At 42.1% G+C, this 26,731-nt stretch overlaps 1 protein-coding gene across 1 annotated transcript; it reads right to left on the bottom strand.

Annotated features, from left to right (window-relative positions):
- Positions 1-11,657: 11,657 nt before the first annotated feature.
- On the bottom strand, positions 11,658-17,163 carry LOC120536736 (GTPase IMAP family member 4-like). The gene is made up of 2 exons (XM_039765205.1): positions 16,940-17,163; positions 11,658-14,370 (listed from the first exon to the last, which is right to left on the bottom strand). Coding segments are annotated over exons 1-2 (1,101 nt in total). The 5' UTR covers positions 16,941-17,163; the 3' UTR covers positions 11,658-13,270.
- Positions 17,164-26,731: the final 9,568 nt, after the last annotated feature.

Genomic DNA, 26,731 nt, shown 5'->3' with positions numbered 1-26,731 from the left:
ATAGTGTCTTTCACATCCACCTATCAAGATAGATTCCGTCTATCCTATATAGTGCCTCTCACAGCCATCTGATCATTAGATTCCATATTATATGTTGCCTTTCACAGCCATCTCTGTCTATCTTACATAGTGTGTTTTCACATCCATCTATCATCACTATGTAAAGCACTTGTAGAAGGTTAAAAACTGATATATGCATGTGACTAATTATTATTATTATTATTATTATTTGGCATTTATGCTCCACATGACTCAATTGAAATCAAACTCAATTCAGTTTATTTTTGTATAGCGCTCTTCACTGAGTGTAGGCTCAGAGTGCTGTAGCAATTTTACAGGTAAGTGCAATTACAAACTTTATAAATTACTAATTGCATGCTGTGTACAAATAAAGACATAGATTGGCTTAAATAGGTAAGAACACAAATTAGTTTAAAAAAAAATAACAAAAATGGAGCCTAACAATATCTGTCCTTTAACGAATTGTTAAACTTTAGACAATTGACAACAAAGGAGAGGAAAACAAAAACTCCAGTCAGTAGCCAGAAAAAAAAAAACATCTCAGTGAGTTCATAGTCAATTATAATAGACACAGTCAGACACTGTAACATTCTGGAGACTTTTTTGGCCAACTGATGATACTGTTGCTGGGTGCTCATGTAAAATGTGCCGACTCAGGATGAGACAGTATGGATTTTTAATGAAAATGATCAGGGAATGAAATGTAGTTAGTGAACAAGTCATACTGAAAGCCAAAAGTCAATTTGATCTGTCAGTAAGTAACCTAAATACTGAGATACACAATAACAATGGCAATGATCTAAAGGCAGCAAGACTTTAACCAAAGCATTTATCCACAAACACGGGGACTTATCCACAAACTCAGATTAGAAATGGCGGCCAATTCTGACCTTTCAGCCTTTTGCACTGAATATGTTAGATTACCTCTGTGAACACATGTACATTTTGATGATGAGACCCAGAAAAGTCTAGCACCCTTTATCAAAACAAAAATGGACTCGCAGCATAAAGCCAAAAAAATGTCAAACTTTCTCAGGCAAAAATAAATGTAATTTTAGAAATTATTTGGTTTCAAAATGCCTTAATAAATGTATACTTGAAGTAATATCAGTTCAGGAGAATCCCCCAAAAATTAGTAAGAATTGCTGATTACAGAAGTGTATCAAATAATTGTGTGATGATTGGAGGCCTTTTCAGAATTCTAAGCCATCTAATAACAGGGAGAGTTATAAGATTATAACAAATATATTTTCTATACATCCATCCAACAATTTTCAAACCCACTTATCCTGAGCAATGTCATGAGGAAGCTGGAAGTTGGCAAGCATCAGGCACAAGCCAGTTAAGCAATGCTAATTCACCTAACCTGCATGTCTTTGGACTGTGGGAGGAAAATAGAGCAAACCCATACAAACACAGAGAAAATATCCAAACTCTACACAGGGAGCAACCAAGAAATTAACCCTAGTCTCCTTGTTGCAAGTCAGCAGCATTACCACTGTTACCAATTTTCTATACATATTTATATTTAAATGTTTTTTTTCTATTTACTTTATTATTTAATTAAATCATCTAGTTTTTTAAATAACATATATGCTTATTTTTAGAAGAATAGGAAATACACATCCATGACATTCTCAGACTTAGAGTATTTTCTAATTCAGGGTCATGGCGGGCTGGCAGTTGCAGATCCTGAGCAGAATGGCAGGTGTGAGAGTTGTGAGAGACAGAAGCGGCAGAGTAGGATGACAACAAATGCTTGCAGGTGCCCTCCAATTTATTTATTTATTTAGCTGACACCTTTAACCAAAGTGACTTACAACATTTGAGATACAGTCAGGTAGATATCGTGTTTTTCCAATTTGAACACTGACAGGTGAAGTTATTTTCTTATAGTCACACAGTGCCAAGTAAGTGGGATTTGAACCCACAACTTCAGGGTGTGAAATCAAATACCATAACCACTATGTGGTGCCCTGGATTGCAGAGATAAGGGAGAGATGTACAATGGTGGCTATAAGACGACAATAAGAGTGCTGTTGGCCTTACAGAGTCCACTGTGACACAGTCATCATTTTGATACTATCTACATAACATTCTCAGAATCACATAATCCAGTCTGATATTGTAATTATCCAGAGACTATCTTGGGAGCTGTGAGAGCAAAGCAGGATATCACTGTGGATGGAGCACAAGTCCAACATGTGATCCAACTATGCACTCACCCTCACTGGGCCAGTTTAGAATATTCAATCAACCTAACCAGCTTATGTCTGGGGATGTGGAGGGAAAGCCAGAGATTCTGATGGAAAATACCCCCGCAAACAAAGAGAACATACAGCAGGGGTCCTCAATCACAGTCCTGGAGGGCCACAGTGGCTGCAGATTTTTGTTCTAACCCAGTTGCTTAATTAGAAGGCAATTCTTGCCAATAATTTGATTTCATGGCTTGTTAGTGCTTTAACTCTGCCATGTCAGGTAATTCTCATATCCTAGATATTTTTCTCCTTTGTAAAGATATCATCCAAATGATTTAGAGAATAAAATGGATGAGTAATTCTCAGTCCTTCACTTTTTTCTCTTCACTTTCCTTCCAAGTATTTAATCAAACCCAATAGTGCATGATAAATACATACCGGTGTAAATAGTAACAAGTTAAATGGAGAAATGCTGGTTTCTTTTGTCATTTGCCTGTTATTGCTAATTAGTAGCCATTAAAAACCAAGAATACAGCTGTTTAAGATTAAAATAAGCAATAAGGTTCAAAATTTTAACGAGTGTGACAACTAAAGTGAAACAGAAGTGTTACTTGAGCAATAGGTGCTTCTTATTAAACAATTGGGTTGGAGCAAAAACCTGTAGCCACTGCGGCCCTCCAGGACCGTGATTGAGGACCCCTGACATACAGATTCCACACACAACCACTGCATATGGGTTTTGTAACCATACAGTGGATCCTTATGTCAGCAGTGCTACCCACTGCACTTCCATGACTAATTTTCAAGGAAGAAATATAATTTCACCACACTGAAAAATACTTAAAAAAGCTAATAGGCCAATGACATAGAGTGATTCAAGACTGCTTTAACAGAGTCATGTTATGCTCATTAACAACTGATCAAATCCGTAGTGGCGAGTCGTAACAATAAGATAGACCTTTGCATCTGTCTGAATGTATTCTTGTTCCCTTTGTCTCAAATTATTTAAAGGCAGCTCCATTTTTTTATTTTTAAGTAGACACACTACACCATGCTGGCTTAAGAAATCAACAATGCCATTCAAAAGCATCTCTTCATTTGGCCCATAACATGCCAAGGAACTGCATAAATGCTGACAGGCAATTTCACCTTGCAGCATTTATTTGGCTGAATGTGACCTGGAAGCAGACATCTCCATTGATCCATCTCCTAATGTGCTTATCCAGTGCAGATGACTGGACACAAAGTCGGGACCCAACACTGCGTGATGGCAGGGAGCATTCCGTCATGATGATCCAACCTAAAGGCATCAATTAATTGTACTTTTTAAAGTTGAATTAAAAGCAGTAGACATAGAGGAAAGCCAGCACATAGAGCATGCAAATTCTACATGGATAGTCCTCAAGCCAGAATCTAACTCTGGATTCTTGAGACAGCATCTCAAATGACACCTGGAAGAAGATTTATGAGATAATAAAATATTTAAGGTGTGAGAGGATAGTGAACAAGAAGCAAGGCAAATGTAACACTTGACTGCGAAAAGAATTGTTATAATGTCATTAAGGGCTGGAAAGCCTCAAGTGTCAACTCCAGTGCTGACTCACCAAAGTCTGTTAAGTTTGTGAGCACTCAGTGCAAGGATGGCGTGTGTTGTTTACTAGAATTCTTTTGTTCTCTTTGAATTGATCACCTGCCATTTGCCTAGTCCTTCAAATTAGAAAACGTGATTATAGGTAGAAAATACGCAAAATGTATAAACATCTTGGACTTTTTCACATTTTGTTGTGGTACAGAACAGAAAACTGATAGATAGATAGATAGATAGATAGATAGATAGATAGATAGATAGATAGATAGATAGATAGATAGATAGATAGATAAAACACCACAGTGTAATCAAAAGTATTCAGACACCTTCACTCTCTGCCCACTTTATTGTGTTTTAGATTTATGGATACATTTTTGCCCATCCATCTATACTCAATAACCCATAATGACAAAATTTTAAAATATTTGCAAATGTATTAAAAACAAAGGCTGAAACCTCTCATTCATAGAAGTATTCAGGCCCTTAAATTCAATACTTTGTAGAAGCCCCTTTGGCAATTCCAACTTTGAGTCTTCTTGGGGAATTCTCTACAAGCTTTATACACCTCAATCTCTGTTGGAGAGGATAGGAGATACCTGTAAACTGCCATCTTCAGGTCTCCGTGGGGTTTAAGACTGGGCTTTCACTATGTCACTCAGGAACAGTCAGGAACTTGTACCAAAGCCACTCTAGTGTGGTCTGAGCTCTATACGTCATGTCATTGTCATGCTGGAAGGTGAACTGTCACCTCAGTCTGAGGTCACATGCACTCTGGAGCAGATTTTTTTAAGGACCTCTCTGTATTTGGCTGAATTCATCCTTCCCAAAATTTCGCCACCATGCTTCACTGTAGGGGTGGCATTTGATAGGTGATGAGCAGTGCCTGGTCTTCATCAGACACAATGCTTGGAATTGTGCCCAAAGAGTTCAGTTTTTATCTCATCAGACCAGAGAAACTTTTTCCTCATGCTCCCAGAGTCCTTTAAATTGGCATATGCCTTTAACTCAAGAGTGGCTGCCTTCTAGTCACTCTACCATAAATGCCTGATTGATGGTGTGCTGAGAGGTGGTCATCCTTCTGACAGGTTCTCCAACCTCAGCAGAAAATATCTAAACCTCTGTTATAGTGACCATTGGGCTCTTGGTCACCTCCCAGACCAGGACCCTCCTTGCCTGGTCACTAAATTTGGCCAGATGGCCATCTATAGTGGTGGTTCCAAACTTCTTTCATTTCGCAATTAGTGACAGCACTGAGTTCCTGAGAACAATCAAAGCTTTAGAAATGGTTTTATCCTCTCACTGTGATCTGTGCCTCACCACAATTTTGAGATCCTTGGACTTCATGACTTGGTTTTGTAGTGTTATGCAGTTTGAATTGTAGGACCTTCTATACATAAGTGTGTGTTTCGTTAAAAACAACAACAAAAAAGTAACAACCACCTGCATAATGGATGAATGGAGGGATATTCGGCTTGCTAAGTTTAACCAACTTGTGCCTTTAATGCCCAAAAACTTAATACAGGTTATAGAAAAGAAAAAAAAAAAGTGGTGATGTTATATAGTACTAAACACTCAACTGTTCCAGCTTTTCTGTAGCGGGTTGCAGTCATCAGATTTGAAACGAAAGTATATACTGTATTAAAAAAAAGTCCACTAGATAAAACAATAAGTAATGTGTTGTTGTTCTGTTATTAATATAGTACAGGGTGAACAGAATTTAAATATCCAGCTTTTTGTTTGAATTAGAATTTTCCATACTGTTCCAACATTTTTGAAATATATTATCCATCCATCCATCCATTCTCTTCCGCTTATCCGAGGTCGGGTCGCGGGGCAGCAGCTTAAGCAGAGAGGCCCAGACTTCCCTCTCCCCGGCCACTTCTTCCAGCTCTTCCGGAGAATCCCATGCGTTCCCAGGCCAGCCGGGAGACATAGTCCCTCCAGCGTGTCCTGGGTCTTCCCCGGGGCCTCCTCCCGGTTGGACGTGCCCGAACACCTCACCAGGGAGGCGTCCAGGAGGCATCCTGATCAGATGCCCGAGCCACCTCATCTGACTCCTCTCGATGCGGAGGAGCAGCGGCTCTACTCTGAGCCCCTCCCGGATGACTGAGCTTCTCACCCTATCTTTAAGGGAAAGCCCAGACACCCTGCGGAGGAAACTCATTTCAGCCGCTTGTATTCGCAATCTCGTTCTTTCGGTCACTACCCATAGCTCATGACCATTGGTGAGGGTAGGAAGGTAGATCGACTGGTAAATTGAGAGCTTTGCCTTACGGCTCAGCTCCTTTTTCACCACGACAGACCGATGCAGAGCCCGCATCACTGCGGATGCCGCACCGATCCGCCTGTCGATCTCACGCTCCATTCTTCCCTCACTCGTGAACAAGACCCCGAGATACTTGAACTCCTCCACTTGGGGCAGGATCTCTCCCCAACCCTGAGAGGGCACTCCACCCTTTTCCGGCTGAGGACCATGCTCTCGGATTTGGAGGTGCTGATTCTCATCCCAGCCGCTTCACACTCAGCTGCGAACCGATCCAGAGAGAGCTGAAGATCACGGCCTGATGAAGCAAACAGGACAACATCATCTGCAAAAGCAGTGACCCAATCCTGAGTCCACCAAACCGACCCCTTCAACACCCTGGTTGCGCTTAGAAATTCTGTCCATAAAAGTTATGAACAGAATCGGTGACAAAGGGCAGCCCTGGCGGAGTCCAACTCTCACTGGAAACGGGCTCGACTTACTGCCGCAATGCGGACCAAGCTCTGACACGGTTGTACAGAGACCAACAGCTCTTATCAGGGGTCCGTACCCCATACTCCCGAGCACCCCCACAGGATTCCCCGAGGGACACGGTCAATGCCTTTCCAAGTCCACAAAACACATGTAGACCGGTCGGGCAAACTCCCATGCACCCTCCAGGACTCTGCTAAGGGTGAAGAGCTGGTCCACTGTTCGCGACCAGGACTAAAACCACACTGTTCCTCCTGAATCCGAGGTTCACTATCCGACGGACCCTCCTCTCCAGAACCCCGAATAGACTTTTCCAGGGAGGCTGAGGAGTGTGATCCCTCTATAGTTGGAACACACCCTCCGTCCCCTTTTTAAAGAGGGGGACCACCACCCCGGTCTGCCAATCCAGAGGCACTGTCCCCGATGTCCATGCGATGTTGCAGAGACGTGTCAACCAAGACAGTCCTACAACATCCAGAGCCTTAAGGAACTCGGCGATCTCATCCACCCCGGGCCCTGCCACCAAGGAGTTTTTGACCACCTCGGTGACTTCAGTCCCAGAGATGGGAGAGCCCACCTCAGAGTCCCCAGGCTCTGCTTCCTCATTGGAAGGCATGTTAGTGGGATTGAGGAGGTCTTCAAGTACTCCTCCCACCGACCCTAACGTCGAAGTCGAGGTCAGCAGCGCACCATCCCCACCATATACGGTGTTGACACTGCACTGCTTCCCTCCTGAGACGCCGGACGGTGGACCAGAATCTCCTCGAAGCCGTCCAAAGTCGCTCTCCATGGCCTCCAAACTCCTCCCATGCCCGAAGTTTTGCCTCAGCAACAACCGAAGCCGCTCCGCTTGGCCTGCCGGTACCTATCAGCTGCCTCCAGAGACCCACAGGACAAAAAGTCCTATAGGACTCCTTCTTCAGCTTGACGGCATCCCTCACGCCGTGTCCACCAACGGGTTCGGGATTGCCGCCACGACAGGCACCACCACCTTGCGCCACAGCTCCGTCAGCCGCCTCAACAATAGAGGCACGGAACATGGCCCATTCGACTCAATGTCCCCACCTCCCTCGGGACGGGTTGAAGTTCTGCCGGAGGTGGGAGTTGAAGCTACTTCTGACAGGGGACTCTGCCAGCCGCTCCCAGCAGACCCTCACAACACGCTTGGGCCTACCAGGTCTGACCGCATCTTCCCCACCATCGGCCAACTCACCACCAGGTGGTGATCAGTTGACAGCTCCGCCCCTCTCTTCACCCGAGTGTCCAAGACATATGGCCGCAAGTCCACGACACCACCACAAAGTCGATCATCGACCTGAGGCCTAGGGTGTCCTGGTGCCAAGTGCACATATGAACACCCTTATGCTTGAACATGGTGTTCGTTATGGACAATCCGTGACGAGCACAGAAGTCCAATAACAAAACACCGCTCGGGTTCAGATCGGGGCCATTCCTCCCAATCACGCCCTTCCAGGTCTCACTGTCATTGCCCACGTGAGCATTGAAGTCTCCCAGCAAAACGAGGGAATCCCCAGAAGGTATGCCCTCTAGCAACCCCTCCAGAGACTCCAAAAAGGGTGGATACTCCAAACTGCTGTTCGGCGCATATGCACAAACAACAGTCAGGACCCTTCCCCCCACCCGAAGGCGGAGGGAGGCCACCCTCTCGTCCACCGGGGTAAACCCCAATGCACAGGCTCCGAGTCGGGGCAATAAGTATGCCCACACCTGCTCGGCGCCTCTCACCGGGGGCAACTCCAGAGTGGTAGAGAGTCCAGCCCCTCTCAAGGAGATTGGTTCCAGAGTCCAAGCTGTGCCGAGGTGAGTCCACTATATCTAGCCGAACCTCTCGACCTCGCGCACTAGCTCAGGCTCCTTCCCCTTCAGAGAGGTGACATTCCACGTCCCAAGAGCCAGTTTCTATAGCCGAGGATCAGACCGCCAAGGTCCCCGCCTTCGGCCACCACCCAACTCACATTGCACCCAACCTCCTTGGCCCCTCCCATAGGTGGTGAGCCCATGGGGAGGAGGACCCACGTTACCTCTTCGGGCTGTGCCCGGCCGAGCCCGGCCACCAGGCCCGGCCACCAGGCGCTCGCCATCGAGCCCCACCTCCAGATATATTATGCTTACTTCCATTAATTTCATCTGCCAAATCCTGCCCTTCAATCTGCAGTAGTATGGTATTAATCATGTATTTCATTTATATATATAGCTGTGCAGCAGGTGATAATATAAGTTATTTTTATTTAGACAATTTTTTGCTTATTTTGACATTATAGAATACTTTGTGTCAGTTACAGTAAGGGTTCTATCGTGTAACACACCTTTGACATTATAGTCAATGTAGTGCTTAGGATTTTATGTGACGCTTAATAAACAGCTGATTACCTCTTGGGCTCTAGCAGGACTTTAATGCGATGCTTTCTGTCAACATCAACAAGGGCATTGGCCTTAGAATGAAACAAGACCGGGCGAATGGGAGTGACTTCTCTGCTACTGCCCTCTAGCGAGCAGAAAAATGAATCGGTATTCGAACGTACAGAACTTTTTAATTCGCGACTCATTTGCATCGCTTTTATGTTACCGGATCCAAAGACAAGCCAGCTGCTGCAGACGCGAAGTCCTGCAGTGTGTGTCAGAAATGTGCGCCTGTTCGCGTACTCTCGTTTCCAATTCCCTAGGCAGCACCGTTTATACAAAACAGGAAGAACGCTTTTAATGGTCCTCGACCCTGGCTGCGCACCATTTGAAGCAAAGATTCCATTTTCTTCTGTTTAACGCGTTGTGCACGTTGTTGTCCAGTGTGTAAGAAATCATTTTGGTAAAGGAACCTTTGTTTAGTGAGTGAATGGCTCTTGAACGCCATCTTTATACTATTTTAATCTGAAATCTCCTTCTGTAAAAAAAAAAAAACAAAAAAAACTTTTGTTCCATTCCACTCGAACTAGTGTGGTGCTCAAGTGTCAACCGTTGCACGGCTGTGCTTTGGCCTTAATTCGGGATCCTGAGGTGGTTCGTCGTGTGGCGGGTGTTGTATCAGAGCAATCTCTCTCTCTTCAGATAAAATCATCTTAATATATGACTGCTCACAGCATCTGAAAAAGAATATTCACACGCTTGAAAGTTAAAATGTTATTATTATGCAACTTTTTTGACAATGAGCAACTGAGAACGACTTTTTGATGCCAACGTGAAAGAAGATCTCTGCAAAGTGGTCTCAATTAATTACATATATAAAACACAAAATCATTCATCACGCAAGTATACACCCCTTTCGAGTCACATAGGTCTGTATTTATCAGATTAGTATTGTACAACTGCACACTGCCATTTCCCTCCAGTCCGTCTTTTCAAAATTGTTAAAGCTCTGCCAGGTGTCATTTTGATTGTGAGGGACCAACCTTTGTCAAGTCTAGCCAAACAGTCTCTCTTAAATTGAGATCTAGACACTGACTATGTCAGTCTAGGACATTAACTTTGTTGTTTTGAAGTTATTGCTGTGTAGTTTTGGCTTTATGCTTGGGGTTATTGTCCAGCTGCAAAGAAATTATGCCATTGTGGTTTCATCAGTCCACAGAACCTTCTTTCAGTTGACATCAGAGCCTGCCATGTGCCTTCTAGCCAGGCTATCACGCACTTTTCAGAAGGATGCGACTGGTGAAGTACCTGGACAACAGTTGTTGGTTGTGTGCACAGCCTCTCCAATGTTATCTGCTGTAGCTTGTAACTCCTTCAGAGTACTCAGAGGTCTCTTGGTGGCCTCCCTGGTTCACCTTCTTCAGTGTTTGTGGACAGCCTGGACTAGCAGATTTACAGATGTGCCATACTCTTTCCATTGCTTAATGACCAATTTAACTGGGTAATCAGTGACTTAGACATTTTCTTGTGTCCATCCCCAGACTTGTACTTTTCATGAACTTGCCTGGAATGTTGCTTTTGTCTTCATTATGCATGCATAGTCAAGTGCATTTAGACCACAATCAACTGAATCCCCAGAGAGGTGACCTCTACTGAACTAATTCTGGGACCACTAAAACCAATTGGCTGCACTGGTGAGGATTTAGGGGTGGTCATAGTAAAGGGGTGAATACTATAGTAAAGGGGTGAATACTTATGTGATCAATTATTTTTTGTTTTTTATTTGTAATTAATAATAAAACTTTGCGAAAAAGTCCTTTCACTTTGACATTAAAGAGTCTTTGTGTTGATCTGTGTCATAAAAGACGTATTAAAACCATTGAGATTCAATGTTGTAGAAAAATAAAATGTCAAAACATCCAAGGGGGTAAAAACACTTTATATAAACACTACGCATATAATGCAAATCATTTAATAAATCCATCACCATTGTGCTGCTGACTGTGCTGCTATAATTAATCCTTACAGTAATACTCAGTTAACACAGTAATATCTAATTATCTTATGACAAAATCGGTAAGGAAAAAATAATCAAATTAACTGGAAATAACAAAATGCTTAACAGTACATTACAATACTATAAAACATCTAACTAGCATCTCAGAAAAAAAAAAACAAATACACAAAATGGGGACACTTCAAAAACAAAACAATAATTTAAATCAGAATAGCAGATAAGTAAAGTTATAAAAGAAAAAAAAAAAAACACATGAAAGACATTAAAACCAAAAGCTGGAAACCTGAAAATCAGAAAGAGCAAAGAGAAACAGCGATCAGACTTGCTCCAGAGATTTAAAGATACTAGAAAAACAGGGAGGATTCAATCATTGCTTCCTGGGGCTGACCCTACCATTTAAACAAACTAGGCAGTCACCTAGATTGGCAAAATGTAGAGGATGGCATCTTTTTAAACAATGCAGACTCTTATTCACAAACACACAGACTTAGTACAACTGTTTGACTTCTATTAACCTCATTATCCATCCATCCATTATCCAACCCGCTATAACCTAACTACAGGGTCACGGGGGTCTGCTGGAACCAATCCCAACCAACACAGAGCGCCAGCCCACCACAGAGTGCACACACACACACCTACACACCAAGCACACACTAGGGACAATTCGGAATCGCCAATACACCTAACCTGCATATCTTTGGACTGTGGGAAGAAACCTGCGCAGACACGGTGTAGAACATGCAAACTCCATGCAGGGAGGACCCGGGAAGCGAACCTAGGTCTTCTAACTGTGAGGCAGCAGCGCTACCGTGACGCCCTTAACCTCATTATATTCTTTTATATTATTTTCACACAATGTACCAGTGATCTTTGGTCTTAACATACTTTAAACTACACAAGCCCTTTTGCAAGTGATCATCCAAACCTCAGGAAGCACCTTGGGCACTAATTACAGCTTTGTCTAGGGCAGCACAAATGCTAGAGCTGGTCCTGACGCTGCCTCTAACAGTCCTGCCATAGCATGAACAACACCACCTGAACAAAACCACCCATAGAAGGGTTTGTCTTAAATGATTTACTACCTCAGTTATGAATGTGGACACAGCCAAATCTGATTAATGGACCACGAGAGGTTGGGGAAGTGGCCAGAGGTGTGGGCCAAACTATAACATCTCTTGTAATTCTAGTCTGCACATACTCTACTGCTGCCATGTCTTTTTTTGCATTGTTGGTGGTCAGAATTACATGAGAGTCCAGATGCACATTAAAGAGTCAGGGCATAACATCTGTTGATTTGTTTCTCTACAATTTTAAGATATAACATAACAGTTTATTTATTTAAGCTTCTTTTTAGCAGCGGTTGCCCGTATCAATATTACACTGCACTTCTCAATTGTTTCTTTTGCTTCATCATTATTTGGTATTCCTTTTATTTTCTTGTCAATGCTTACAGGGTCAGCATGAATATCATTAATATAAAGTACAGATGGTGCCAGCCATGATCAACATTTTTTTTCTCCTAACCACTAACCAATTTCCCCCTCTATGTTGCTCTTGATAGCTTTTCAGTGCGAAAGCATATTAGAGATTTCTCCAAGAGCCCAGTAAGCTCCTGTCATATTCCCTGATCTTGCCTAGTACTCCCATCAAAGCACATATGCACAAAAATGCAAAGTGACATTCTAGACTTCTGTATCGTCATCATCTCCCTATTTCAAATTATAATTGCATGGGTTATTCACTATTTTCTCCTTCAGGGTAGACCAATGGGAAAAGAACACCCACTCAGTGACTATTTTGTCTGTTTTTCAGGACAGGACAGAAATCCCAGAGCCTGAGAAACACCTCAGAAGGGCCACCAGAAGTCAAGAGATCTCAACCCAGTCCAAAAAAGAGCAAAATGTCTCTCCAGTTAGAAAATGAGGCAGCAAGCACCAAGGACAAAGAAATTGCTGTTGCACAGTAATTCTGCTTGAGAGAAGGACAAAGCCAAAGGTACAAACATTGACTCTTACAATATACAAAAATCTGGCCTACCATCCTTAGAAGTGAACAATAGTCTTGTCGGATTTACTAGTTTTTGAGTGCCTCACTACAGGTCACAACACGACAAACAGCCATTTTATCTTCACAGCCCCAATATATACTATCCACATTCTCAAATGCATTTCTTATTTGCACATAGTACACTGTGACATTTTAATTAAATTTTGTGGACAACTGTAATGGACAATGTTGTCTTCTCACACCACTTACAGTCCTTTTGCTTGCTATATCCTAATCCCACCATCATCCATTTTAAAGTTAGGGGGATGCCAAACTCCATTGTGCCAGTCCTCGAACACATCTCACTGAGACTCGCACTGACTGCTTGGTTGACTCAGAAGCTCTTCCTTCTCTGGCTCAGTGTCTCTTGAATGAAAGAGCAATCGAATGCCTGTCCTCACCTTGTTTTGGATAGCCTTTACCCCTTTGACTGCTCCTAAAAAGATTTTTAGAAAGATGAGGCTGGAAACAAGTATCGCCTCCTGAGTAAAGCTGTTCCACCTCTCCGCTTCCTCTCTGGTCTGCATTTTGTACTCCTCTTTAGCCATCTGCTCATCTCTCTGAAATTGCTCCTCCAGACACTTCAGTCTCTGCTGCAGGACATCCCGCTCCTGTAGCTCCTGTTCCGCAATCTCTTCCTGCTGCTGCCAATTATTCTCCAGACTTGTGCACTTATCCTTCAACTTTTGAACCTCACTCCTATGCTCACAGTGCAACCACTCCAGCTTGGCCATAAGCAACTCTGTCTGCCTTTGCTGGTTTGCTTGTTCTGCCATTTGGTACAATTCAGAAGTGTAATAACCGCCATTGAGTGAGACCAGGTCCTTCACTTTTTGGAGGAGCTCCTGGACCTGCACCCGGTCACCCATGTCCTGGTTGTTAAATGCATGGTAGCGGTTTCCAAATTTTTCCACAAGTTTCATGGCCTCCACACTTCCTTGCACAAATGCTTCAATCGACTGGCCCTTCAGGGCATCTCGATGTGTGAAAAGAACAATGGTGTGTTTATAGGCATCACCATCAAAACAATTCATGATACTACCCATAGCCTGCATGTCCCATTTGTCATATCTCCATAACGGTATCACTAAAAGGAAGGCATGAGGTCCTGGTGAGGAAAGACAGATGCAGGCCTTGATCTCCTGCTTTACAACCTCTTCACTCAGATCATTGTCAAACAGACCTGGAGTGTCAATTACTGCTATCTCTGTGTCACCCCACTGGACCCGACACTTCCTGCATTGACTTGTTATCCCAGTTCTAAAGTAGTCCCTTCCAAGGATGGTGTTTCCAGTTGAACTCTTCCCAGATCCAGTCTGCCCTAGCAGGACAACCCTGAGTTCCTGGACATCTTTTGCAGTGCCCTTAGAAGTCAGGTCCAGCCTTCGATTACTGCCAGACACTGGAAAGAAAACGAAAGCTTTATTAATGCAAACTGAAAATTCTACATACTGAATTAATCTAAGGCTACATCCACAATACTACATTTTTTTATTTAAAAAATTCAATTTTTAAACTAAAATGATCTCCGTCCACAGTAGTACTTTCTCATCACTTATGAAAGCACCTATACTAAAATGACCGATAATGTACATAACATACACTGGACATGAGTGTCCTGCGAATGTCGAGGTCCCTCTGGCCAAATGACATATTTTGTTGACAGTTGAAGTAAAAAAAAATAATAAATACAGCTTTGACAGCTCATAAACTAAAGCCATGACAACATCACTCTGAGATTATCAATTTAAAGGAATACTCCCCCAAAAATTATTTTTATATATGTTCCTAACTCCATGTAGTTTGTTGACATGGCTGAGAAAGGTTTAATCTTATGTTTTCATATACAACAAGAGACAAAAGTTTATGATATAACAGAATCCAATGCTGACCAGCGCTGTATAATGGCAAATGATGAGAAAAACACCCATGGAAACAGAAACAAAAAATTCTTATGTTACTTGTGTCACATTATCACAAGTCATTTATCCAGTCATATGCTCAATCCGTGCCACATATATGCATTTTTTCATAACTTATTATTAAGGTGAATTGAAGACAGGATTCTTTACCAATAAATGAATGAATGAAGGGGATAAGGCAGACCTTCAGTTCAAAAGCACAATATTATGGGAATGCTTCCTATTTATCCGTATATTCCTTGTACAATCCTATGCTCTTTTATCAAGCTGGACCACATTTTGCATATTTGCTCTCTAGAACCATACAGACAAGATGGACCACTTTGAACCCATCATTTTGACCCTGGGAAAGTCCCAATTTTTTTTTTTTCTCTTGCCACCAGAGTAAGTGAAACATCTGAACAGACTGAAGCCAAACTAGCAAAATAAATGAGCAAAGGTTACCTTTCCTTAGCTAGGCAATGCCATGTGCTGCTCCTATCTACTGTAATATAAAAAGAAGCATTGTGTGCTTTTACAGGAGTGTACTGGGTGAGGTCTGTTTAAGAGCTGAAGTGAAACAACACAAAGGAGAATCAAAGGGATGCTGTTCAACTCCTTCATGCTTTGTCGCATTTTCTTCATAATTTAAGCACTACAAAGCTGTCCACCTTGAACTAAGAGAATCCAATGAGACCAAAAATTAACAAATTCTTGACTCATGAGAGCAGAGATATGGATAGAGACAATGTGGATGACAGATGGGACAGCTAACATTAACAGGGTCACCACTTCAAAAATGCATAAACCTTTGCTTTGCGTTAACATATTCTACACATTCGTCTAGCTAACAATATTTTAGCAAACAATGCACAGTTTGACCACATGGCTTGATAACAGATGTGAATTATGTGACACAAGTAAAGTAAGAATTTTTTCCATTATTGTTTTTTACATCGTTTGCCATTGTAAAACACGGGATGCCATTTTTTCCCCATTCTACACTAATTTTGTTTCTCTCTGTTCTACATGTTCTGAAATTAAAAGTGTTTTTCGGCCATTACCACAAACTACAAAGTGTAATATATAAAAATATATATTTTTTGGGTGGTATATTCCTTTAAATACAATATATATTTCTAAGGGATGAAAAGGGAAAAACAGAGAAAATCCGTGCAAAATCCACCTACAGTAGACATCGCTCAGCTGGAAATTAAACCCGGCTTCTATAGGTGCTGCGGCAACATACCTCACAATTACAAGAGTAATTAATTAACAAAATACCATCTCAACTGCTCATCTGACAATTTTGATTTATGGAAATAATTTTTCCCCTAGGGACAAATAAAGTTCTATATATTTAGCACTGTAATCCAACATTTAATTTATTGACGAACTCCACTTAACTTAATAGAAAGTACTGGAATATTATACCTTACAAAAACCCGTCTATTTAATAATCCATTTTTTCCCAGTGTCTGAGGGGGTCGGAGTCCTCTTTTGGGGGGAGGTTTTGTTGTGTTTGAACCCCGCCTGCAGTTTATTTTATGGCCTTTCCTCCTATTGGAACGGAAATTCTGATTCATGTACTCTGTCGTCTTCCCCTGCTGATCACACTTACTTTTTTACACACGACATCAATTTAGAAACGACATTCAGCTTAAACGGCACCTCTTTCTGATGATTATGCCTCCACAAAGTGACACCCGTCACTTAAAACGACTTTTGGAATGCATAATTCAGCGCGAACGCAATATGTCCTGTCATTTAACAGCATTACGTAGTAATGACGTGATCCAACGGAGATCCGAGACAAAAAAGCTTGACCGGAATTATACACCCTGTGAGGAAAATCAATTTACTAATTGGATCGAACTCCATTTTTATTTACTTAGGGGAATTAGTCGTTGAACACGAATAGTTCTAGAAGTGCGGTACATTGACTGTATATCCTCTTAAGGAACCCTTAAATCAGTTATGAATTCCCGTTAGGTTTATCGTTCCCAACCAAACCCGAACTCTGTAAACCCGTTAAAACTGCAGCAGTATGCGTAGTTGTGCTTCACTCACTGTTAAAGTCATCGTTCTCGCAGCATAAGATATCCAAAGTGTTGCAGCTACAATTGGCTGACGCGCCGATGATCGCTGCGTGCTGAAGCTTCGCGGAGGATTATTGAAAGGCCGTAGTGTCCATCAGCAAAAATTGCCAAATCAGCGTTCGCTATGTGAAGCCCAGCCCAGTTAACATGCCAACGTCAGTACCTGACGAGACAAATAGATACTGCTGCACGCAGCCCGCAGGATGGAAGAGAATGCGTCGCTTGTGCTGTACGGAGCTCAGCCTGGGCGTGGTCTTCTCGTGTACGTCTGTAACGTAAGCAGGAAGTGGGTGGGAGCTGTCGATGACGTATGTGTTTACATCTTTTCACACAGTGCACGACTAGAGCTGTGCGTGCGTTTGACAGACACTAATGTCAAGACAGACTGGGAGCTTCATTGTGGTGCGGCTTCCACGAGTTTTAACCACCTTTAGGTGCTTTTCCCTTACCTTACACATAGTTTAGGGTAAAGCTGACTGCTCTTTCGTAACTGTCACGTTTATATCTGAAAGCTGCCGGTCGGACCGTCGCTGGTCAGTTTTTACGTTTACTCACATTACAAAATAAGGTCCGCAGCTTACGGGAACTGTTCATGGACCTTACAGTAGTCTGTGTTGGGCAGTGGAGTTGCCAATTTAACACAATGCATCTGCCTTAATTAATTAATACGTGCTTAACTTTTTTATCTGAACCTGTAGGTCCGTAGGAAAATAATAAATAGATAAAAAAACAAGTCAACAAATGATCAGCTAATATTGGAGTCCCAAACAAATCTACATTTTCACTCCAGCCGATTTACTATTTAGCTATTCATGAAACATGTTATTGTATTCCATGGCTTGTTAGATTGATAGAGAGAATTTAAATTGTCCCTGACATTTGAAATTGTATAGCAGGTCAATAAATAAATCAAATTATTATTATATTAAGATAAACAACAAAGAATACCAAAATGAAAACTAGGAAAAAAACGAAACAAGAGTTGGAAGGCCAAGTGAGGCGCTATACAGGCATATTCCTGTGGGTATGTAGAAGCCCCAATCACATGTCTTGACACACTTCTGCCGAACAATTCGTTGGCTGAAAGTCCACAGTATGTCAGATAGAGGATGTGCAGCATTGTTCAGAATAGCACTCAGTTTTGCTTTAACTCTCTTCTCCTCGTCTACCTCCATAGCGTGTTCCGTCACTGAGCCTGCCCTTTTAATTTGGACTGGCCATTGCAGAGTTGTAGAAGATGCAAAGGATGTTGCATCCCAAATTAAAGGAACACAGTTTCCACAGGAAGAACCACCCGTTTTGGCCATTGTTATATACTATACAGGGTGGTCCAGATCTAATTATGCAGATCCAGATCATCAGGATGACTTTGATTTATGCGGGGACGATTCCAGTTCGGCGTGACGGCAATTCTTCATGTCGTCATTTCGCACACTTCTCGATGGTCTGGGATTTTTCGGGTGATTTTCTATGTAATAAACTTAGTAAGTTATAGCGTAATGAAAATTGCATAATTAGATCTGGACCACCCTATAGTTCTTCTGTGTCTTAGACCAGTCCAGCCCATCATTGATGTGGAACCCCAAGGAGTTGTAGGAGTGCACCGCGTCTACATCCACGGTCTGAATAATGATCGGGCGTGCAGGATCGTTAGTGTAGTGAAAGTCAGGAACCAGTTCTTTGGTTTAGGTGATGTTAAGTTGCGGACAATTCTTCCTTTTCCAAGAAACAAAGTGCTACACCTGCCTCCTCTCCACTGTCTCATCCTTCTTATCAATATACAGGTGCATCTCAATAAATTAGAATATCGTCAAAAAGTTTAACAACTGAATTACTGAAATAAATTAAGTAAAACTCATATATTATATAAATTCATTACACACAGAGTGATATATTTCAAGCATTTATTTCTTTTTATTTTGCCGATTATGACCTACAGGTAATGAAAACCCAAAATTCAGTACAGTAGCTCAGAAAGTTAGAATATTGTGGAAAAAGTTCAATATTGTAGACTCCTGGTGTTCCACTCCACTCAAGTAATTAACCAAAAACATCTGCAAAGGGGTTCTGAGCCTTTAAATGGTCTCTCAGTCTGCTTCAGTAGGCTACACAATTAGACAGCTGATTTGAGACCCTCCACAAGGAGGGGAAGCCACAAAGGTCATTGCTAAAGAAGCTGGCTCTTCACAGAGTGCTGTATCCAATATATTAAAGGAAAGTTGAGTGGAAGAAAAAAAAAATGGGACAGCAGAAAAAGGTGCACAAGCAACATGGATAACGGCAGCTTTGAGAGGATTGTGAAGAATTTGGGGGAGATTGGCAAGGAGTGGACTGCGGCTGGAGTCAGTGCTTGAAGAGCCACCACACACAGATGTATCGGGGACGTGGGCTACAACTGTCACAGCATTCCTTGTGTCAAGCCACTCGTGAACCGGAGACAACATCAGAAGCGTCTTACCTGAGCTAAGGAAAAAATTGACTGGACTGTCGCTCAGTGGTCCAAAGTCCTCTTTTCAGATGAAAGTCAATTTTGCATTTCATTTTGGAAATCAAGGGTCCCAGAGTCTAGAGCAAGAATGGAGAGGCACAAAATCCAAATTGCGTGAGGGTACAGTGTAAATTTTCCACAGTCAGTAATGATTTGGGGAGCCATGTCATCTGCTGGTGTTGGTCCACTGTGTTTTATCAAGTCCAAAGTCAGTGCAGCCATCCGTCTACCAGGACATTTTAGAGCACTTCATGCTTCCCTCTGCTAACCAGCTTTATGGAGATGCTGATTTCATTTTCCAGCAGGACCTGGAACCTGCCCACACTGCCAAAAGTACCAGGCCCTGGTTTAATGACCATGGTAGGTATCACTGAATCTGTGAGAAACAGGAAGATGAGACACCAGAGCCAACCATGCAGACACGCTGACGGCCGTGAGCTAAGCATCCTGGGCTTCCATAACACCTCAGCAGTGCCACAGGCTGATCGCCCCCACGCCACGCGTGTGCATTGATGCAGTCATTCATGCAAAAGGTGCCCCGACCAAGTTTTGAGTGCGTACATGGACTTACTTCTGAGTAGGCTGACATTTCTGTATTCAAAAAAAAATTTTATTGGTCTTGTGCAATATTCTAAATTTTCCGAGATACTGGTTTGAGTTTTCATTACCTGTAGGCCATAATCAGCAAAATGAAAAGAAATAAACACTTGAAATCTATCACTTTGTGTGCAATGAATCTATATAATATACAAGTTTCACTTTTTGAATTGAATTACTGAAAGAAGTGAACTTTTTGATGATATTCTTATTTATTGAGATGCACCTGTACTCCATATGTGACTCATTCCTCTGAGAACTCCTGCTGTTCTAGTTATAGTCAGAGGTGTACAGAGTTCAGAGATGAGCAGACCGGCCTGTTCCTTGTCCTGCTCGAGTGTTGCCCACACAGTCCTTGAGTCTCACAAACTGCAGGCTGTCTGACAGATGGCCAGTCCATCATCCAGGACACCACAGGCTCATTCATCCAGCTGCATATCACTGAAGTTAACCTTTAACATTGATGGCATTAAATGACCTGGAGAAATCAAAATACATAATTCTCACAGTGCTGTCAGTGTCGTGGAGCAGATAAGATGACTGCATCTCCAACTCCAATCTTGGTCTGACTGGCAAACTGTACCGAGTCCAGGTGGTCTTCTACAAAGATAACTTATACATTACAGGTCTCAAAGGTCTTCAACATATGAGATGCAAGTAGCACCGTGCTGTAATCGTTAGGTGAAGGACTGTTTCCAAAGAAGTGGCACCTTTTGTAGAACAAAGACATACTGAACAGGTGACAGAGGAGACCATAAAGCTGGTCAGCACAGACCTTAAAAACTCAAGGGCTGACACCCATCTGCTCTCACTGCTTTTCCCCGAGTTTGGTCTCCTCACTTGGTCATCAGTTATGGACTGCACACACTGAAGGACTCAGCACTGGCCATTCCAGATAAAATGGTAGTAATTGTCGATGTAGCAGGAATGTTGTGAGGGCTGGACCACTGGAAAAAAGGTAGCAGTGGGAGGAGAAAACCTGTTTAAAAACTGGTTCAGGGTGTTAGCTTTGTCCACATCTCCTACTAGCACCTGCGTCTCGGATTGCTTGAGTTCAGTAATTAGCGACCTCATTCTGCCCGATTTTCTTTTTGCTGCGATCACCATCCAAATATTTTGTGGAGCAGAACAGAACACTATTTTAGACTTTTATTTTTTCTGTTCAGAGATTTTATTGAGACAGATATTGTATAAAAGACACAGGTGCAAATTAGATTTACAGTCAGGCCCACAAGTATCTGGACAGTGACAATCTTCATAATTTTAGTTCTGTACAGTACCACAATGGATTTAACTGAAGTGGACACCTTCAGCTTTACTTTAAGGAGTTTACCAAAAATGTCACAGGAGCCATTTGGGAATGACAGCCATTTTTCTGCCTATACACCCCAATTCCCGGGGCTCAAAAGTATATGGACATTTGACTGAAAAGGTGTTCCATAGCTAGGTAGGAGCAGGTCCCTCATTACTTCATTAACCATTAAGCATGTAGAAGGGCTGAAGTAGATTCCAAGTGAGGGAATAGCATTTGGAAGCAGTCGCTGTGATCTCTCAATATGAGGCCCAGAGAGATATCCATGCATGTAAAAATCATTAGGTAGAGGAAATAAAACAAGTCCATCAGAGAGATAGCAGAAACACCAGGAGTGGTCAAATCAACCATTTGGTACATTCTTAATGAGAAGGAATACACTGGTGAGCTCAGCAACTGTGAAAAACCACAGAAGACAGCTGTGCTGGATGATTGCAAAAGAAAAACCACCACCACCACTTCACAACATTTAACCAAACCAAGAACACTCTCTGGGAGGTAGACCTACCATGGCCAAAGTCTACAATCAAGAGAAGACTACAAACCACAGGTAAATCTCAAACATAGGAAGGACAGATCAGACTTCACCAGAAAGCATTTAAAAAATAAAAACCTGCCCCGTTCTGGACCAGATTTCTTTGGACAAAGGAAACCAACATCAATATGTACCAGAATGTTGGAAAGAGAAGAGTATGGAGAAGAGAAGAACCAACTCACAATCCAATGAATACTACATCGCCTGTGAAACATGGTGGAGGCCGTGTGAAGGCCTGATCATACATGGCTGCCAATGGAAGTCGGTCCCTGGCGTTTACTGATGATGTGACTGCGGACAGAAGTAGCAGGATGAATTCTGAAATGTCCAGGGCTGTACTCCGATTCAAACAAATGCTACATAACTGATAAGACGACACTTCACAGTACAGACGGTTTGTTGTCCCAGTGTGTTTTGGCTCCTTGTCCAAGTGCTTTTCAAGGCAAACAAGTAGAATATTCTTCAAAACGGCCAAGTCAGTCAACTGACCTCAAGCCAACTGGACGCGCATGTCACTTACTGAAAACACAATGGACGACAGAGTTCAGCAAACAAGCAGCACCTGAAGATGGCCAGGGGTTTCAGACTTCAGGCAGTCACTGATTGGAAAGGATTTTCAAACAAATATTGAAATAATTGTTATATTTAGGATTGTGTTAGTTTGCCCAAACAATTCTGAGATCCTCAAAATAAGGAAACTATGTATAAAAATGGCTGTCTTTTCCAAAGGACTCCTATGAAATTTGTGTTAAACCCTTTAAATTAAAACTGAAAGTCTGCACTTCAATCACATCTTGATTGCTTGGTTTCAAATCGACTGTGGTGGTGTACAGAGCCAAAATTATGAAAGTTGCATCACTGGCCAAATGCTTACAGAGCTGCCTGTATCCGCAGACTCGCTTTGCATTTCATTACCGTTCAGCTGCTCGTTGACAAAATGAAACAACTGAAATGGAAGTCAATTAAAATCAAGGCAACACCGTCTGTGCCTTTAGCATTAGTGAGTGGATGCTGATAAATATTGTGGTTGAAATAAAAATCTGCAACCACTACAGCCCTCCAGGGATGCAAACCTGACATCCTATATGTGGGGCATAATAACAAAAAATTAAATACCTGGAGAAAATCCACACACACACACACACACACACACCAAAGTGTTACCTGGTTTGCATGTGAATGTAGAATAACTGGGCAGCTGTGGCACAAGTAGGGAACTCCTTAGTCGGTAAGGCCAGGTCCACAACAGAACACAACTTGTCACCTGGAGGATGTGAAGCTCAGAAGGACACCGCGGGCTGCCAAATCTGAACTACAGCGGCCGCACGCCATCAGTCTATACCTGTGACCCTGTAAGATGGTGTAGTGTTTAGAAGGACTTTTCCAGAATCAATTGAAGTGAACATTTTGATACCAATCCAACACTAATACATAACCCCCAAATTTAAGATGTACAGACCAATAAAATCTTAAAATAATCCATAAAAATAAATTAAACCCACAGGTATACATATATTTAATTTTTTTTCTAAGCACAATAAATAAAAACACAGCTGCCCATGTAATTGGTCACAGTATTAAAACTAACTAACTCAGTATAGTACAAAAAACAAAATGGAGAAGTCATTTTAAATCTATATAAGGTAATACACATTTACAGTTGAGGCCTTCAGTTTAAATACAACTTCAGTAAAAACAAACAACTGCCTCTCACATACGTTAGCTCAGCTCCACAAGCGCCAGTGTTCAGACCAACTCCACCAGCAGGGTGCATTTGTACCGACGGCTTTCGGGTTTTGTTAATCTCCCTGCAAGTCCACAATGCAGCAGTCGTAAGCGATCGAGGCAGCTCTGCGTCTGCACAGAACTTTTAACGCAAAACGTAGCCTTCGCTTAACTCCCCCTGTACGTCCAATGTCGACACGTGCAGGCCGTCTGCTTTTATACGCACAGCTAGGCGGCCACTTCAGTGCTTACTTTTTTATTTTTCTATTTTATTTACATTGCATCTTCGAAATAAAGAAACACTGACGGTTAAAATTTGACAAAAAAATACAAATGTGTGGCCGGCGGTCCAATGTTTACATTCTTTATTTTGACATTGTAAAAATGAGAGGACATTTGAGGCTGCTATTGTCAGAACAAACATTTGTGTTACGTTGTCTGCTGTGTTTAAAACACCAGCTAGCTGGTATTCTTTAGACTTTCTGTACTTTAAAAGGCAACGACAATCTGATCTTTGACATGCTTTTGAGCATCGATGACTAACACGTTTGATGGAACACACAGTGCAAGTCTTAAGATGAGAATGTGGTCAACTTTCAGGAAAATCTGTTCAAGTATTTCATATTAACATTACGCACACTCACAACATGTCACTGCACTGCAAACTCAAATTGTTTTGCTTATCACTAGTTTTGAGGTAAGGAGGTTCTACTCTGTGATTGATTAGCACATGCAACGACGTCGTCACTGGACTCTGTATCTGTACGCCTGGCAGTATGGATCCAACAAAAATCTTACAAGATTTTGAACCCTTATTGCTAATTTAGTCTTAAACAGCTGTATTCTTGGTTTTTAATGGCTACTAATTATCAATAACATGCAAATGACAAAAGAGACCAGCATTTCTCCGTTGAGCTTGTTACCATTTACACCTTTGTGTATTTATCATGCACTGTTGGGTTTAATTAAATACTTGGAAGGAAAATAAAGAGAAAAAAGTGAAGGACTGAGAATTACTCCTCCATTTTAGCCTTCAAATCATTTGGATGTCATCCTTAGAAAGGGGAAGAAAATCTGGGATATGAGAATTACTTGACATAGCAGAGTTAACAAGCCATGAAATCAAATTATTGGCAAGAATTGCTTTCTAATTAAGCAACTGGGTTAGAACAAAATCCTGCAGCCCTCCAGGACTGTGATTGAGGACCTCTGATACATATCAATGAAACCTGCTTATCCAGAGCAGGGCTGCTTAAGCCCACCTCAGCAAGCATTGGACGTAAGGCAGGAATACCACCCAGACAGAGTGCCAGTCTATCACAGGGTGAACACCCCCACAATTTCACTCAAAGGCCAATTTAGTAATGCCATACCATTTTCTAAGCCTATTTAATCTTAAGAAGGGTTGAGGGGGGACTGGAGCCTAACAGTGATTATGAGGTGTGAGGCAGGAACAACTCGTGGACAAAGTGCCAGTCCATCACAGGGTGAACACACACACACACCCCGCTACTAGGGCCAATTCACCTAACCTTTAGGTCTTTGGACTGTTGGAGGCATCCAGAGGAAACCCAAATGGACATGGGGAGGACATGCAAACGTCACGCAGGGAGCAGAAACCCCCGAGTCTCCTTACTGTGACACAGCAGCAGCTCTATCCTGCTCTCTGGTATATCTTGTGCAGATAAGAAAACAAAGGTTAAAAGTCACTTCAGCGCTGAAAAGAAAAGGTGAAACACAAGGTTTGGGTTGTATAGCCGTCATCGTGTGTGTGTGTGTGTGTATATATATATATATATATATATATATATACATATATATATATATATACACACACACATATACACACACACAAATGCAGCGTTTTAAAAATGCAATTTCTGACAAACACTGAGTAGGAAAAATCTGTGTGCAAATTATTTTAAAATATTGTTTTGATTTCACATCTCATTTGCCGTCTTGCCTTAATCTGAATACTCTGTGCCTCCATCAAACATGTCAGACGGATCTGTTTATTTATTTCAATCATTTTACATGACCTTACGCAGGCTGCACTGAACATTCTCCACACCAGAGACAAATTTCCATCTTACACTATGTGACATTGGTCGTCTCTAGCAGACTGTAAAGTTAAGGCAGTGTAGTAGCAGTTGACTTAGTACTCTCAAACCTGCCGATTCAGTTCAGGGTCACAGAGGATGGGGGCTTATCCTGGCAGTGCAGGACACAGCCCTGAACTGAATGCCAGTCTTTCGTGGAGCCCACTCACTCAACTCCGGGCCACTTTGGAACTGCTAGTCAACATGGCCCATGTCTCTTCAATGATGTTGGATTAAAATCAAAGTACTCTGAGGAAACCCACACAAACTCTGCACCAGAGCTTTGGCTCCATGAGACTGCAGCGCTAACCACTTCACCAATACCAGCCAATGGAAACTGGCGAGGACACACATACACACAATTCTGCTTGGCCAGTTAGAAGACATCTTACTCCAAATATCTTAGGCTGTGTGACCCCTCATTTGAAGGATTTCTGGTATTCACCTTTGGTTGATTGCAGGACTCAAGGGTCACCACAGATCTTTTGTGTATATACTCTAGATTTCTAATGAATGATGTAGGAAGATGTTTCAATCTCCAGTTACAGATGTTACTTATTTCTTTTTTAATAAAACTCCTTCCAAATGTTGTAATATCATCTCGATACCCACATCTTGTTTTCAATCTGTCTCCGCATATTATTTGGCTGATGCCTTTATCCAGGGAATCTTACAACACGTGAGATACAATGGGCTGCATTTCCTTTGTTTCTGTGATTTGAGCACCGGCGGGTGAAGTGACAGCGCTAGGATTAGAACCCACAACTTCAGGGTCTGAAGTCTGAAACCTTAACCGTAATGCCACTCTTATGCATAAAAAAAAAGGGAAATGCAAATTGACAGCCTGCCACTGATCAAGCCAACCTCCATTTTGCAAATGACCCTCAAGTATCCCGGAGTGCTGTACTTGGCAATTTCCCACAACAATTTCTTCATTTCCTGCCTCTGTTTCTATGTGAACAAGGATGTAAAAATTCAGAGTCATGCACTCAAAATGTCACAACCGC

This window comes from Polypterus senegalus, chromosome 10 (assembly GCF_016835505.1).
Source record: "Polypterus senegalus isolate Bchr_013 chromosome 10, ASM1683550v1, whole genome shotgun sequence".
Taxonomy (NCBI): Eukaryota; Metazoa; Chordata; class Cladistia; order Polypteriformes; family Polypteridae; genus Polypterus; species Polypterus senegalus.
Note: the sequence above shows the minus strand (reverse complement) of the source record. Positions and strands in the feature narration are given on the sequence as shown.